Source organism: Rhinoderma darwinii, chromosome 5 (genome assembly GCF_050947455.1).
Source record: "Rhinoderma darwinii isolate aRhiDar2 chromosome 5, aRhiDar2.hap1, whole genome shotgun sequence".
Taxonomy (NCBI): Eukaryota; Metazoa; Chordata; class Amphibia; order Anura; family Rhinodermatidae; genus Rhinoderma; species Rhinoderma darwinii.
In genome coordinates, this window is record NC_134691.1 from 215218659 (window position 1) to 215233898 (window position 15240).

At 41.1% G+C, this 15240-nt stretch overlaps 1 protein-coding gene across 3 annotated transcripts in view; it reads right to left on the minus strand.

The window, feature by feature from the left end:
• Positions 1 to 15240, minus strand: part of VPS41 (VPS41 subunit of HOPS complex) — a 299363-nt gene that overhangs the window by 66095 nt on the left and 218028 nt on the right. For all 3 annotated transcript variants that reach the window (XM_075826930.1, XM_075826929.1, XM_075826932.1), the window contains one exon: positions 1828 to 1955. In XM_075826930.1, the coding sequence (XP_075683045.1) occupies positions 1828 to 1955 (128 nt within the window). The remainder of the gene's footprint in view (positions 1 to 1827; positions 1956 to 15240) is intronic.

A 15240-nucleotide genomic window follows, 5' to 3' on the forward strand; every position in this document is an offset into this window, starting at 1 on the left:
TAAATTACATTTGACTTTATTCTGCGGGTCGGTACGGCAATACCATATATATATATATATATATATATATATATAGTTTTTTTATGTTTTGCAGTGTTTGCACAATAAAATTAAGTTTCTTTAAAATTATTTATTTCTTTGTCACCATATTTTGAGAGCCGTAACTTTTTTATTTTTTAGTCAAAAAAGCTGTGGGAGGTCCTGTTTTTTGCGAGACGGGTTGTAGTTTTTATTGGTACTATTTTGGGGTACATGCGACTTTTTGATCACTTTTTATTCTATATCTTGGGAGGGGTGGTGACCAAAAAAATAGTGATGCTGACATAGTTTTTCCTTTATTTTGTTTGCGGCGTTCACCGTGCGGGAAATATAACATTATTGTTTCATAGTTTGGGTCATTACAACGCGGCGATAGCAAATATGTGTACTTTTTTTTTTTTAACGGTTTCATTTTTTTCCTATAATAAATGACTTATTATAGGAAAAAAAACCTTTTATTTTTACACTTTTATAAAACATTTCTATTTTTGACCTGCAGCTCTGATCGCTGCTAGAATACATTACACTACCTAGGTAGTGTAATGTATTCCAACTGTCAGTGTGATGTCAGTCACTCTGACAGTAAGTCGACGAGGACCAGCCAGAGGCTGGTCCTCATAGGCTTCCATACATGGCAGACCCGGAGGCTGTTATCTGCCCTCTGGATGCCATCACATGCATCAGCAACCCCCACGATTGCATGGGGGCTGCTGATGTGCTACAAACCCCCTAAATGTGGCTATCGCAATCGATTGCCACATTTAAAGTGTTAATTGCCAAAATCAGCGGCGCTGACCTCCCGATTCCCGATGCACTCCTTGTCGCCGACAGCGTGCATCTGGAACGACAGTGACTTCCTGGAAGCCTATCAGGACCGCCGGAGGTTGGTCCTGATGGACTTCCGTCCATGGCAGACACGGAGGACATTGTATGGCTTACGTTTGTCATGATAACTATAGGCAAACCCCGCGATTTCAGACCGGGGTCTGCCAATATACTAGAAACCCCTAAAATACGGCAATCGCAACCGATTGCCGCATTTAAGGGGTTAATTCGCTGAAATCAGCAGCAAAGGACCGCTGGCCATCAAGAGTGGAGTGTCAGCTGTCGGCGACAGCTGTCCTCCCGCTTCCTGGTGCAAACTATCGCCGACAGTGTGCACCGGAAACAACTCCGTAACTATACGTCCTTGTGCGAGAAGTAACCTCCCGTGACGACGTCTAGTTACTTACTCGTGCGGGTAGCGGTTAAAATACCACGATACATTGTTTCATACATTGTACACCGCTCGTGCAAAGCGAGCGGTGTACATACTCAGACTTTGTATTGAGCCCGAACACCGATAACTCGGCTTTCCGAGGAGAACTGAGCAAAGGCGATCAGAAACAATGGGACACTGTGCTCATCTGGACACTTTCGCCCCTTCGTCCAAGCGATCACTGGGAGGGCTCAGCGCTCAGACCATAACTGATCAAAACTGCTGACATGTCACTATGATATGTCAAAGGCTTTATGAAAGTTTAGTTACACCTTACATTCCCTAGAAAATGAAAAAAATTTCTAACTAGCCATACATATGTAAGTCTTCTCTTTCTTTCACTACTTTTGTGTTAGGTCAGTGGCATTGTATGACAGAAAGAGAAGTTTACAAGAAAGAAAAAAGACGTACAACAAGCAATAACTTCAAAGGTTATAACCTCATAATTCTGATTTCACATGTGACGAAAATATTATTTTATACTGAACAAGCACAAGAGACCAGATTGTAAATATGAAGCTTTAACTTACAGTTCTGCCAGAGCCTTCAGAAGCGTTCGGTTACTTGGGTCTCGGTTCAGATGAGTCTTTAAAGCCAGGACTATAGTTTTGTTATTGTACAGGTCCCCAGGCCACTCTCTGATCAGGGTTGAGAATCCCTGGCAAAATGAAAAAGCAGTATTTCTATAACTTGCAGTTGGCAAAGAGCTTGTGACATTCTGAAATACATTTTTCAATAGAGTTGTCCAGTCTTATGTAACTAAAGCTTAATCATACTATAGTGAAAATGGAAGCAACTTTCGAAGATATTTAGTGTTCCTTATCATTTTTAAGATCTCTGCCTAGTGCCTGATCAGTGGATGGAAATACTCTTGTTTAGGGGCAACAAACCTACCCTGACCTAGTCCTGATCATACAGCTGAGGGGTTTAGTACAATGTACAAGTCGAGGCAAAACTTTGTGTGCTAAACAGAGCAGCAGAAATATCTCCGATTCTGGTTCCCATCAACAGTACACTAATATATTGTTAAAACCAAAAATGCAGCCAAATGATCTGGTCATGATAGGTTTTCAGCCTCTGCATGTAAACAAGAAAGTTTGCTTTCACTGACGGCAAGCTGAGATTTTGAATTGATTAATTATTATTACCAGAGTATTAGAAAGTTGAATAACTTTTCATTACACATGATCAATCTTTAGTAACAAAAAAATGGGAAGCTCTGTATGAGAATGCGCTAATGAAAAACAATAGATACACCTAAAGGGATTGTCCAGTTTGGGGGCTGTTTAACATACTACGATCTATTCACAAGATAGGTCATCAGTATATGATCGGTGAGAGTCTGACACCCGAACCAATCAGCTGTTCCGGCACCAGGGGCAGCTGGAAGCTATGAAGGGTCGGTGCCCCCACCGATCATATATTGATGACCTATTCTGTCAATAGGTCAGGGGTATTAAAAACAGCCCTTAGCCTGGAAAACCTCTTTAATAAATGTAGTATGGCAATGATTTTTCTTATGGTAGAATACTGTTTGAATGGGAGTAAGACGTTATACTGTGGTCCACCGCTACAAGTGTGTCAGCGTTTTACAGTATGGAACAGCGTAAGCGATGTAGGGGAAACTGCGATCACACGACAGCCGATCGGCAGGAGAGCCAAGCGTTGGAACTCCACCCATCAGATATTGATGGCTTATCCCTCACTGGACAGCCTCTTTAATTACTTTTCTTTCCAGTTTACGTCAGTGGCAATTTTATGAAGAAGCAAAAAAAATTGTAAAAAAAGTTAATTGTAAGCAAACATTAAGAATTTCATTCATAGGAACAGACTTAAATCATAAAAAACAGGTTCACCACTACCAAACTTTATAATTTATTTGGGTAGGAAGCGAACGCTTCCTTCAGACCACCAGTTGGTAGCACCAATTAAAAAATAACAGAGCGGCCCTTCCAGACTTTTATTTATACTTGGCTGGCCAACTCCGCTTCCTTCATGTCTGGACTCAAAATCTTACTTCAAGCACTGTTGAATATTACCTAGCGCACTATTTGGGGATGGGTACGTTATGGCCGGTCCTAGAGAAGCCGTGCGGGAAATATAACATTATTGTTTCATAGTTTGGGTAATTATGAATGCGGAGGACTGTTTCCGCGCCGTTTACTGCTACTTCACAAGTTGGCTGCTCAGGTATGGAGGGAGGCTAAGGAGATATCTCACTACCACGGCCTTCATCCTAAGGTGCCTCTCTGGGGGAACCCTATGTTTTGTCATATCTCTTTGCTTACGGATTCTGTGTTTTGGTCTTCACATAGTGTTGAGACTTAGGGAGATGTGTACTGTGACGGGACTCTTCGATCATTTACACAGATACAGGAATTATACCACGCTCATCATTTTACAGACATTTGGAATTAAGGGCACGCTCTCCAAGGCCAGTTTCCGGGTATATCATGCCCAACGTCTGACTATCCCTTGATCGGCATATTTGTAACACAAGGCCCTAGGGGCATCGTATCCGCATTATACATATATCTTTTGGGACACAAATTGGACTCTACACAGTTGAGACTTGATAGAGAACCCTTATTCCAGGTTTATCTGTGGTGGACTGGGAGGAGGCAGTGGCGTCTCCGCTTTCTGTATCTCCTGCAATTAACAATCGTATGACTCAACTATACTTTTTACATTTATGCTACTTAACCCCAACATGTCTCCATAAAATGTGAAGACTCCCACACACTAGATGTCATAGGTGTTCGGAACCACAGACTGATTTCTGGCATATGGCATGGGACTGCTCATATATTAAGTCATTCTGGTGGGATGTAATATCGAAGTTGTCATCTCTTCTGGGGATCCCGATGCCTTTCACCCCTGAAGTTTTTCTTCTGGGCATTTTAGATGAGTCGATATGGTTACATTATACCAGAATCTTCCTTAAGAAATCATTATTTTTTGCTCGAAAAGCTATTGCGATCAGATGAATGGGGGATAGAAAAACCTATCTATGCCCAATAGATACAATTGATAAACGCGACAATTCAATATGAGAGAACGCTATATACTCATAGAGGCTGTCCCCACAAATTCCAGAGAATCTGGGATGTTTGGAATTCCTCCTCCCTGGCCCTATTGCCTCCGAGATCATTGAGAGCGGGCCTCTCCTCTGATCTTTAGGATTCTTGAAGTGGCCAGTGTTTGACTGTGGGAGAGGTTCCGTTGCTGTACATGACTGTTTGATGAAGTGTGTTGCTGCTTTCGTGTCCTATATAGGGATGCACGATGCATCGAAACTTCGATACTGTTTCGATACTGTGCATCCCCAAACGGTTCGATACCGTTATTTCATGTATTTCGATAATTAGCTGTGCGTCCGCACAGCTCAGTATAGTAACACATGAATGTTTATGAGAGCGGGGCTGCGGCTGTGTAATGCAGTCATTGCCCCGCTCCTGAGTCCTGACATGTGCGCGCGGTCAGGATGATGCGATGCGGCCGGCGCTGCACTATTGAGCGGCGGCACTGAAGACAGAACATGGCGGGCGTACTGCAAAACACCCCCCTGTTCTGTCCTCAGTGCCTGAACTGCCGCTCATTATAGTGCAGCGCCGGCCACATCACCTCATGCTGACCGCGCTCGCACTTGTTGTTAGGAGCGAGACAATGGCTGTATTACACAGCCGCAGCCCCGCTCTATAACGGTGGAGATCAGAGAAAACTCTCCTTCCCGCCGCTATTTCCCTGAATGCTGCAATCAAAGCTGACTGCAGCGTTCAAGAGGAAGTGAGAAGGGGGGATGCCCGTGGATCACGTCACAGAAATTCCCTGTGACGCGATTGAGGGCCATACCATATATGGGCAGACAGCCCAGGGTCCATTGAAGGACCCCAGGACTGTCTTACCATATTTCCTGTTAGGGCATACCTAGGTATTTCCTAACAACTGCCTGTGTACTATACGTACACAGGCTAATGTACTGTAATATAGATATATGCCTGTGTACTATCAGTATATAGATATATGCCAGTACATTAAAGTTTAAAAATAAAGTTTAAACAAAGTAATGTTAAATTTAAAAAAAATACACATACACCTTTTTTACAATAAACATTAAAATAAACATTAACATAAGTCTCAATACATAAAACATACACATATTCAGTATTGGCACGGCCGTAATAACCTGCACAACAATTTTTTTGGCATCATTTATGATGTGTGCGCTGTAAATAAAATAAAAACGGCTTTCTATCACTTATTGTGGGGCACGAGATGCGATGATGAATTTAACCTCCATGTGCCTCACATTAATAGTAATTAACCCCATCATGTACCTTACACATTAACCCATTATGACTGAGAAACATGATGGGATTAATTACTATTAATGTGAGGCACATGGAGGTTTAATTCATCATCACACCTCGCGCCTCACATCAGAAACCGGAAGAACTTTTTTTATTATTACTGTTGGCAAAGTATCGAATTGGTATCGAAATACTAAACGAAGTATCGGTATCAAAGTCCAAATTCTGGTATCGTGACATCCCTAGTCCTATATATAGTGCCCTGCTTGATGCTCAGGATGTGATAATATGTTGTTAAGTACGAAACTCACATGTGCGGAAGTTCAGTTAAACTATGTTATACTAAGTTTTTCCATACAATATACATTATATTTCCTTGTAACATCCTGATCTATGCTGTGCACTTTACAAATGTGTGAGACTGAGTATTGTTTCCGATCTGACCGGATACTCAGTTTCTTATCTCTTCATTGTATTTTATTCAATATACAGGGTGGGCCATTTATATGGATACACCTAAATAAAATGGGAATGGTTGGTGATATTAACTTCCTGTTTGTGGCACATTAGTATATGGGAGGGGGGAAACTTTTCAAGCTGGGTGTTGACCATGGCGGCCATTTTGAAGTCGGCCATTTTGTATCCAACTTTAGTTTTTTCAATGGGAAGAGGGTCATGTGACACATCAAACTTTCACAAGAAAAACAATGGTGTGCTTGGTTTTAACGTTACTTTATTCTTTCATGAGTTATTTACAAGTTTCTGACCACTTATAAAATGTGTTCAAAGTGCTGCCCATTGTGTTGGATTGTCAATGCAACCCTCTTCTCCCACTCTTCACACACTGATAGCAACACCGCAGAAGAAATGCTAGCACAGGCTTCCAGTATCCATAGTTTCAGTTGCTGCACATCTCGTATATTCACAGCATAGACAATTGCCTTCAGATGACCCCAAAGATAAAAAGTCTAAGGGGGTCAGATCGGGAGGCATTTCTTCTGCGGTGTTGCTATCAGTGTGTGAAGAGTGGGAGAAGAGGGTTGCATTGACAATCCAACACAATTGGCAGCACTTTGAACACATTTTATAAGTGGTCAGAAACTTGTAAATAACTCATGAAAGAATAAAGTAACGTTAAAACCAAGCACACCATTGTTTTTCTTGTGAAATTCTCAATAAGTTTGATGTGTCACATGACACCCTTCCCATTGAAAAAACTAAAGTTGGATACAAAATGGCGGACTTCAAAATGGCCGCCATGGTCAACACCCAGCTTGGAAAGTTTCCCCCCCCCCTCCCATATACTAATGTGCCACAAACAGGAAGTTAATATCACCAACCATTCCCATTTTATTTAGGTGTATCCATATAAATGGCCCACCCTGTATGTACGCATGATGTGATGCCATTATTTCTCTATTGATACACTAATTGTATTGTGTTTATTGTTCAATAAAACGAGTTTAACCCCTTAATGACCGCCGATACGTCTTTTTACGGCGGTCATTAGTGGGCTTTATTCTAGAGCGCCGCCAAACTATGTCGCTGCTGTAGAATAAAGTAAACAGAGCAGGGAGCCGTGAAATCTCCCTGCTCTCAGCTGCCAGAAGCAGCTGAGGGCTGGGGGCGTCCCTGCTCTGCCGGGTGAGATCGATATTAGTATCGATCTCACCTGTTTAACCCTTCAGATGCGGTGCACAATAGCGAGCACCGCATCTGAATGGTTTTGGAGAGAGGGAGGGAGCTCCCTCTCATCTCACTGACACCCGGCGATAAAATCGCCGAGTGTCTGTGTCTTCTATGGCAGCCGGGGGTCTAATAAAGACCCCCAGGTCTGCCTGCAGCGAATGCCTGCTAGATCATGCCGCAGGCATGACCTAGCAGATGCCTGTCCGTTTTAAACGGACAGGCAGTAATACACTGCAATACAAAAGTATTGCAGTGTATTATAATAGCGATTGGAGGATAGTGAAGTCCCCTAGTGGGACTAGTAAAAAAGTAAAAAAAGTTTAATAAAGTTAATTAAAAAAAAAAGTGAAAAAAATAAAATGAAAAACCCAGCTTTTCCCCTTACAAAATGCTTTACTATTAAAAAAAACTACAATAAAGCAAAAAAGTTACACATATTTGGTATCGCCGCGTCCGTAACGACCCCGACTATAAAGCTGTTACGTTATTTAACCCGCACGGTGAACGCCATAAAAAATAAAATAAAAAACAATGGAAAAATTGCTGTTTTCTGTTAATCCTGACTTAAAAAAAATGTGATAGAAAGTGATCAAAAAGTCGCATCTACTCTCAAATGGTACCAATAAAAACTGCAAGTCGTCCCGCAAAAAACAAGACCTTATACAGCTATGCCGACGCAAAAATAAAAAAGTTACAGCTCTTCGAATGTGACAATGGAAAAATCTAAAAAATGGCTTGGACATTAGGGCCCAGAATGCCAGCAGGGGGAAGGGGTTAAAAAAATCAAAAACAACAGAGCTGTCCAGTATTTGTCTAAGGATATTGCATGCTGTACAATTGATTTTATGCAACTGTAAGAAAAGAATGTGGCTAAAATGGTCAAACCGAATAATATAAATGGGGTTCCACACTTTTAACCCTCGCAGTGTATTTGCTTTAAAAAATATATAATATTGGACAATAAGAAAACAAAACACAATTGGCAGTGTATGCCTTGCAAGGATAACACCAAAATAAAATCGAATAATACAATAAAGACACATAATCCTAAAGTCCGGAGAATACTGCTGTACAGTCATGCAATCCAGAATCACTCTGTATTGTAGGTAAAGCCACCAAATCCAATCATAGAAGTGACGTCCGTTGTCAAAGGTCCCATAACTAGCCAGAAGTGCGCCCCACTGGCTTTTTAATCCACTAGGAAATAACTTGCAATACAATAATTATACCACCTACTGAGTTACACAGGTTAAGAACAAAATATATATAAAAAAAAGATTAACTTCCAACAGGAGACATGGAGTACAAGGAAATCTTATTTTAAGATAAACATAAGACTGGGCAAACTTTAGCATTTGTCTGATTCCTAGAATTCAAAGGAAATATAATATAATATCTCTAGACTAAGACATCAAAAGTAACCTCACAAAATTGAGGAAAGAGATTGTGGATTGTTTACAGTACTAGTGTCCCTGAAATACACAGCAGAACGGATTCAGAGGATGTGTATGTAGTTAAGAATTCATCATAATGTTGTTCCATTAAGACTTTCATTCAGCCAAAACTATTGTCACAGCTTACTGGGCGCTACCGTTAAAGGGGTTGTATGATTTAAAAAAACATGTCTGTTTTCTTCAAAGCGCCACTTTTGTTCATGGGCGGACTCTGGTATTGCAGCTCAGATTCATCCAAGTAAATACCAGGCACAGCCAATGCATGTGTTGGTTTTGGTATAGTGCAATTTTACAAAGCGAATAATTAGAAAAGATGTCTGCACTCCTCTTTTTTTTCTGAGATCTATTGGTCGACAGTCTGACTTTCAGTAATGGAGCTGGGATTGTCCAGTTTTCTTTCTGCAGACTGCTAAACTCCAAGTTGTAGCACATACAGAGAATAGTTTTTGTAAATGGCGGTCTATGTATTGCTGGTTCATCTAAGAACAAGTACAAGGGAAAATCTCCGAAGACTTCTCTGCTCTATATTTGAGTAGAGAGGATAATAATATAAAGTAGTTTCTAATGTAATTCCCAAACAATTGTGAGAAATTAGAAGCACAATTGTAACACTTTAATCAACCGTGGTCATGATATACTATGGGTTAATAAAATATTATTACTTATTAAAACATAGTGCCAGCTATTTTAAATCTACATGCAGTGAAGGAAATAAGTATTTGATCCCTTGCTGATTTTGTAAGTTTGCCCACTGTCAAAGGCATGAACAGTCTAGAATTTTTAGGCTAGGTTAATTTTACCAGTGAGAGATAGATTATTTAAAAAAAAAAAAAACAGAAAATCACATAGTCAAAATTATATATATTTATTTGCATTGTGCACAGAGAAATAAGTATTTGATCCCCTATCAACCATTAGGGTATGTTCACACGTAGTCAACAAAAACGTCTGAAAATCCAGAGCTGTTTTCAAGGGAAAACAGACCCTGCTTTTCAGACGTTTTTTTACCAACTCGCATTTTTCGCGGCGTTTTCACGCCGTTTTCGCTGCGTTTTTTACGTCCGTTTTTGGAGCTGTTTTCATTGGAGTCTATGAGAAAACAGCTCCAAAAGCGTCCAAAGAAGTGTCCTGCACTTCTTTTGACGAGGCTGTATTTTTACGCGTCGTCGTTTGACAGCTGTCAAACGACGACGCGTAAATAACAGGTCGTCTGCACAGTACGTCGGCAAACCCATTCAAATGAATGGGCAGATGTTTGCCGACGTATTTGAGACGTATTTCCAGACGTAAAACGAGGCAAAATACGCCTCGTATACGTCTGAAATTTGGCCGTGTGAACATACCCTTAAGAGTTCAGCCTCCTCCAGACCAGTTACACGCTCCAAATCAACTTGGTGCCTGTATTAAAGACAGCTGTCTTACATGGTCACCTGTATAAAAGACTCCTGTCCACAGACTCAATTAATCAGTCTGACTCTAACCTCTACAACATGGGCAAGACCAAAGAGCTTTCTAAGGATGTCAGGGACAAGATCATAGACCTGCACAAGGCTGGAATGGGCTACAAAACCATAAGTAAGACGCTGGGTGAGAAGGAGACAACTGTTGGTGCAATAGTAAGAAAATGGAAGATATACAAAATGACTGTCAATCGACATCGATCTGGGACTCCATGCAAAATCTCACCTCGTGGGGTATCCTTGATCCTGAGGAAGGTGAGAGCTCAGCCGAAAACTACACCGGGGGAACTTGTTAATGATCTCAAGGCAGCTGGGACCACAGTCACCAAGAAAACCATTGGTAACACATTACGCCGTAATGGATTAAAATCCTGAGGTGCCCGCAAGGTCCCCCTGCTCAAGAAAGCACATGTACAGGCCCATCTGAAGTTTGCAAATGAACATCTGGATGATTCTGAGAGTGATTGGGAGAAGGTGCTGTGGTCAGATGAGACTGAAATTGAGCTCTTTGGCATTAACTCAACTCGCCGTGTTTGGAGGAAGAGAAATGCTGCCTATGACCCAAAGAACACCGTCCCCACTGTCAAGCATGGAGGTGGAAACATTATGTTTTGGGGGTGTTTCTCTGCTAAGGGCACAGGACTATTTCACCGCATCAATGGGAGAATGGATGGAGCCATGTACCGTCAAATCCTGAGTGACAACCTCCTTCCCTCCACCAGGACATTAAAAATGGCTCGTGGCTGGGTCTTCCAGCACGACAATGACCCGAAACATACAGCCAAGGCAACAAAGGAGTGGCTCAAAAAGAAGCACATTAAGGTCATGGAGTGGCCTAGCCAGTCTCCAGACCTTAATCCCATCGAAAACTTATGGAGGGAGCTGAAGATCCGAGTTGCCAAGCGACAGCCTCGAAATCTTAATGATTTACAGATGATCTGCAAAGAGGAGTGGGCCAAAATTCCATCAAACATGTGTGCAAACCTCATCATCAACTACAAAAAACGTCTGACTGCTGTGCTTGCCAACAAGGGTTTGGCCACCAAGTATTAAGTCTTGTTTGCCAGAGGGATCAAATACTTATTTCTCTGTGCACAATGCAAATAAATATATATAATTTTGACAATGTGATTATCTGTTTTTTTCTAAAATATAATCTATCTCTCACTGGTAAAATTAACCTAGCCTAAAAATTCTATACTGTTCATGTCTTTGACAGTGGGCAAACTTACAAAATCAGCAAGGGATCAAATACTTATTTCCGTCACTGTATGCTTTATAGCAGAGATGGACAAAAATCTAGCACTGACAAAAATTATTCCATGACACAGAAGCATATCCAATGATATGATGCCATTTTCATAAAGACTCCAAGCATTATAAACATGTGACTACTTTTGTTTTAACCCCTTCAGGACACAGCCAACCTTTCACCTGCCAATACATGCGCAGATGTATTCTGTTCCGTGGTGGCGGCGGAGCTGTGCGTGTGCGAGCACCTCTCTCCAGCTCTTGCTGTGACACTGTACGTAACGGATTGGACAGTGTCACAGCGATGTTACACGCCCCATTGACAGTTCAGGGGGTTATTTAAATATCGGCACCGATATCTAAATAACGGAGAAACATAGGAAAAAATGTACAGTAAGGCCTCATGCACACGACCGTTAAAACTCCCGTTATTACGGGTCGTAATTACGACCCGTAATAACGGGCTCATAGACTTCTATTGGCCATGGGTACCTTCCCGTTTTCTTACGGGAAGGTGCCCGTGCCGTTGAAAAAGATAGAACATGTCCTATTTCAGGCCGTAATAACGGCACGGACAGTCTATAGATGTCTATGGAGCTCCCGTAATGACGGGTGGCTACATGTGTGCACCCGTCATTACGGCAGCGTTGCTAAGCGACGTCAGTAAATAGTCACTGTCCAGGGAGCTGAAAGAGTTAACTGATCGGCAGTAACTCTTTCAGCACCCTGGACAGTGACTACCGATCAGAATAAAGAGCAACCTGTAAAAAAGAAAAGACGTTCATACTTACCGAGAACTTCCTGCTTCCTCCAGTCCGGTCTCCCGGCCGTTGCCTTGGTGACGCGTCCCTCTCGACATCCGGCCCGACGTCCTGGCCGTCCCTGGATGATGTTTCAGCCCATGTGACCGCTGCAGCCAATCACAGGTCAATCACAGGCTGCAGCGGTCACATGGACTGCCGCGTCATCCAGGGATGTCGGGCTGGATGTGAAGAGAGGGACGCGTCACCAAGACAACGGCCGGGTAAGTATGAATTTCTTTAACTTTTATTACAGAAAGGGCTGTCCCTTCTCTCTATCCTGCACTGATAGAGAGAAGGGGCTGCCGATTAGTGCAGTGATATTTTGCCGCCAAAAACGTGCCCATAAATACGGGTGGAATACGGGTGACACCGGACCCATATTTATAGGCACGGGTCCGTTAATACTGGTGCAAAACGGGTCGAATACGTGTGACACCGGACCCGTATTTACGCCAGTATTTACGGGTGGGAAAAAATACGGTCGTGTGCATGAGGCCTAAGACAGGGTTTGTACTGCCCTGCCTATTACATGCTGCACATGTATGGGCAGGTGAAATGTTTTCTTTAAAGACAGACTATTTGTTTCAAATCTGACATGTGTTACTTTATGTAGTAATAACTTGGGAATGCTTTTACCTCTCTAAGCGATTCTGAGAAAGTTTTCTTGTGACATATTGTACTTTATATTAGTGGAAAAGTTTGGTCGATAAATTCAGTATTTATTTGTGAAAAACACCAAAATTTAGATAAAATTAGAGAAAATTATGATTTTTCTAAATGTAAATGTATCTGCTTGTAAAACATATAGTAATACCACACAAAATAGTTACTAGTTAACATTTCCAATATGTCTAATTTATGTTGGCATCATTTTTTGAACTTTTATTTTTTTAGGACGTTACAAGGTTTAAAATTCTAGCAGCAATTTCTCCGATTTTCAAGAAAATTTTAAAAGGCTATTTTTTTCCAGGACCAGTTCAGTTCTGAAGTGGCTTTGAGGGGCCCATTATTAGGAACCCCCATAAAACACCCCATTTTGAAAACTGCACCCCTCAAAGTATTCTAAACAGCATTCAGAAAGTGTTTTAACCCTTTACAGGAATTAAAGCAAATTACAGGTGAAATTTCCAAATTTTTTTGCAAAAATTCATTTGCAATACAATTTACTGTAAAGAACTGCAAATCAATATTTATTGCCCAAATTCTGCAGTTTTTGGAAATATCCCACATGTGGCCCTAGTGTAGGAGATAAGGACCAGCTAGTGGATTTTTTTTTTTTTTTAGACTATATTTTAGGCACCATCTCAGGTTTAAAGAGGTCTTGTGGTGCCAAAACAGTGAAAACCCCCCCCCAAAAGTGACCCCATTTTGGAAACGACACCCTTCAAGGAATATTTCTACGGGTATAGTTAGCGTTTTCACCCCACAGTTGTTTTGCTAAATTTATTTGAATTAGTCTGTGAAAATTAAAATCTACTTTTTTTCTGAAAAAACTGAATTTTCAAATTTTTGCAAGGAATAAAGGAAAAAAAGCACTCCAACATTTGTAAAGCAATTTCTCCCCATTATGAAATTTACCCAATATGTGGTAATAAACTGCTGTTTGGACCCACGGCAGGGCTCAGAAGGGAAGGAGCGCCATTTGAATTTTGGAGCGCAGATTTTGCTGGAAAGGTTTTAGGCCGCCATATTGCATTTGCAAAGCTCCTGAGGTATCAATACAGTTCTAAACAATTTTTTTTTTCTAAGGCTCAATAAGAGAAATAGCACTCAACACCACATATGTGGATGTAAACTTGTGTTTAGGCACATGGTAGGGCTCAGGAAAGAAAGAGCACTATGCAATATTTGAGGGCTACTATGGTGGTATTTATCACATCGTGCCATGATTACAGACAATTTGAGGTGTAAAAATAATATTGAACCCACAGAAGTAATCCAAGTTTTGAAGCTACATTCCTAAAGAAATTAATCTAGGGGTATAATGAGAATTGTTACTATGTGGCGGACACCTCCCATGGTATTAATCTAGGGTTATAATGAGAATTGTTAGTATGTAACGGACACTTCTTATGGTATTCATCTATGGTTATAATGAGAATTGTTAGTATGTAACGGACACCTCTTATGGTATTCATCTAGGGGTATAATGAGAATTGTTAGTATGTAAGAGACACCTCTTATGGCATTCATCTAGGGTTATAATGAGAATTGTTAGTATGTGACGGACACCTCTCATGGTATTCATCTAGGGTTATAATGAGAATTGTTAGTATGTAACGGACACTTCTTATGGTATTCATCTATGGTTATAATGAGAATTGTTAGTATGTAACGGACACCTCTTATGGTATTCATCTAGGGGTATAATGAGAATTGTTAGTATGTAAGAGACACCTCTTATGGCATTCATCTAGGGTTATAATGAGAATTGTTAGTATGTGACGGACACCTCTCATGGTATTCATCTAGGGTTATAATGAGAATTGTTAGTATGTGACGGACACCTCTTATGGCATTCATCTAGGGTTATAATGAGAATTGTTAGTATGTGACGAACACCTCTCATGGTATTCATCTAGGGTTATAATGAGAATTGTTAGTATGTGACGGACACCTCTCATGGTATTCATCTAGGGTTATAATGAGAATTGTTAGTATGTGACGGACACCTCTCATGGTATTCATCTAGGGTTATAATGAGAATTGTTAGTATGTGACGGACACCTCTTATGGGATTCATCTAGGGGTATAGTGAGAATCATTAGTTGTAAAGTGGGCAGCCTAGAAATCCCGCACTGGAGGGAGGCGGAATGGCAGGTCCGACTGCCAACCTACCCACCATTCCATAAAATGCAGCCCAGAAAAGAAATTTATTAAAAACCTCAGCAATTTTTTTTTTGCTGAGGTAACACATCTATTCAGCATTTTATCCTTTCACCCAGCTTTTCAACCAGGGTGAGAGGGACGCACCCT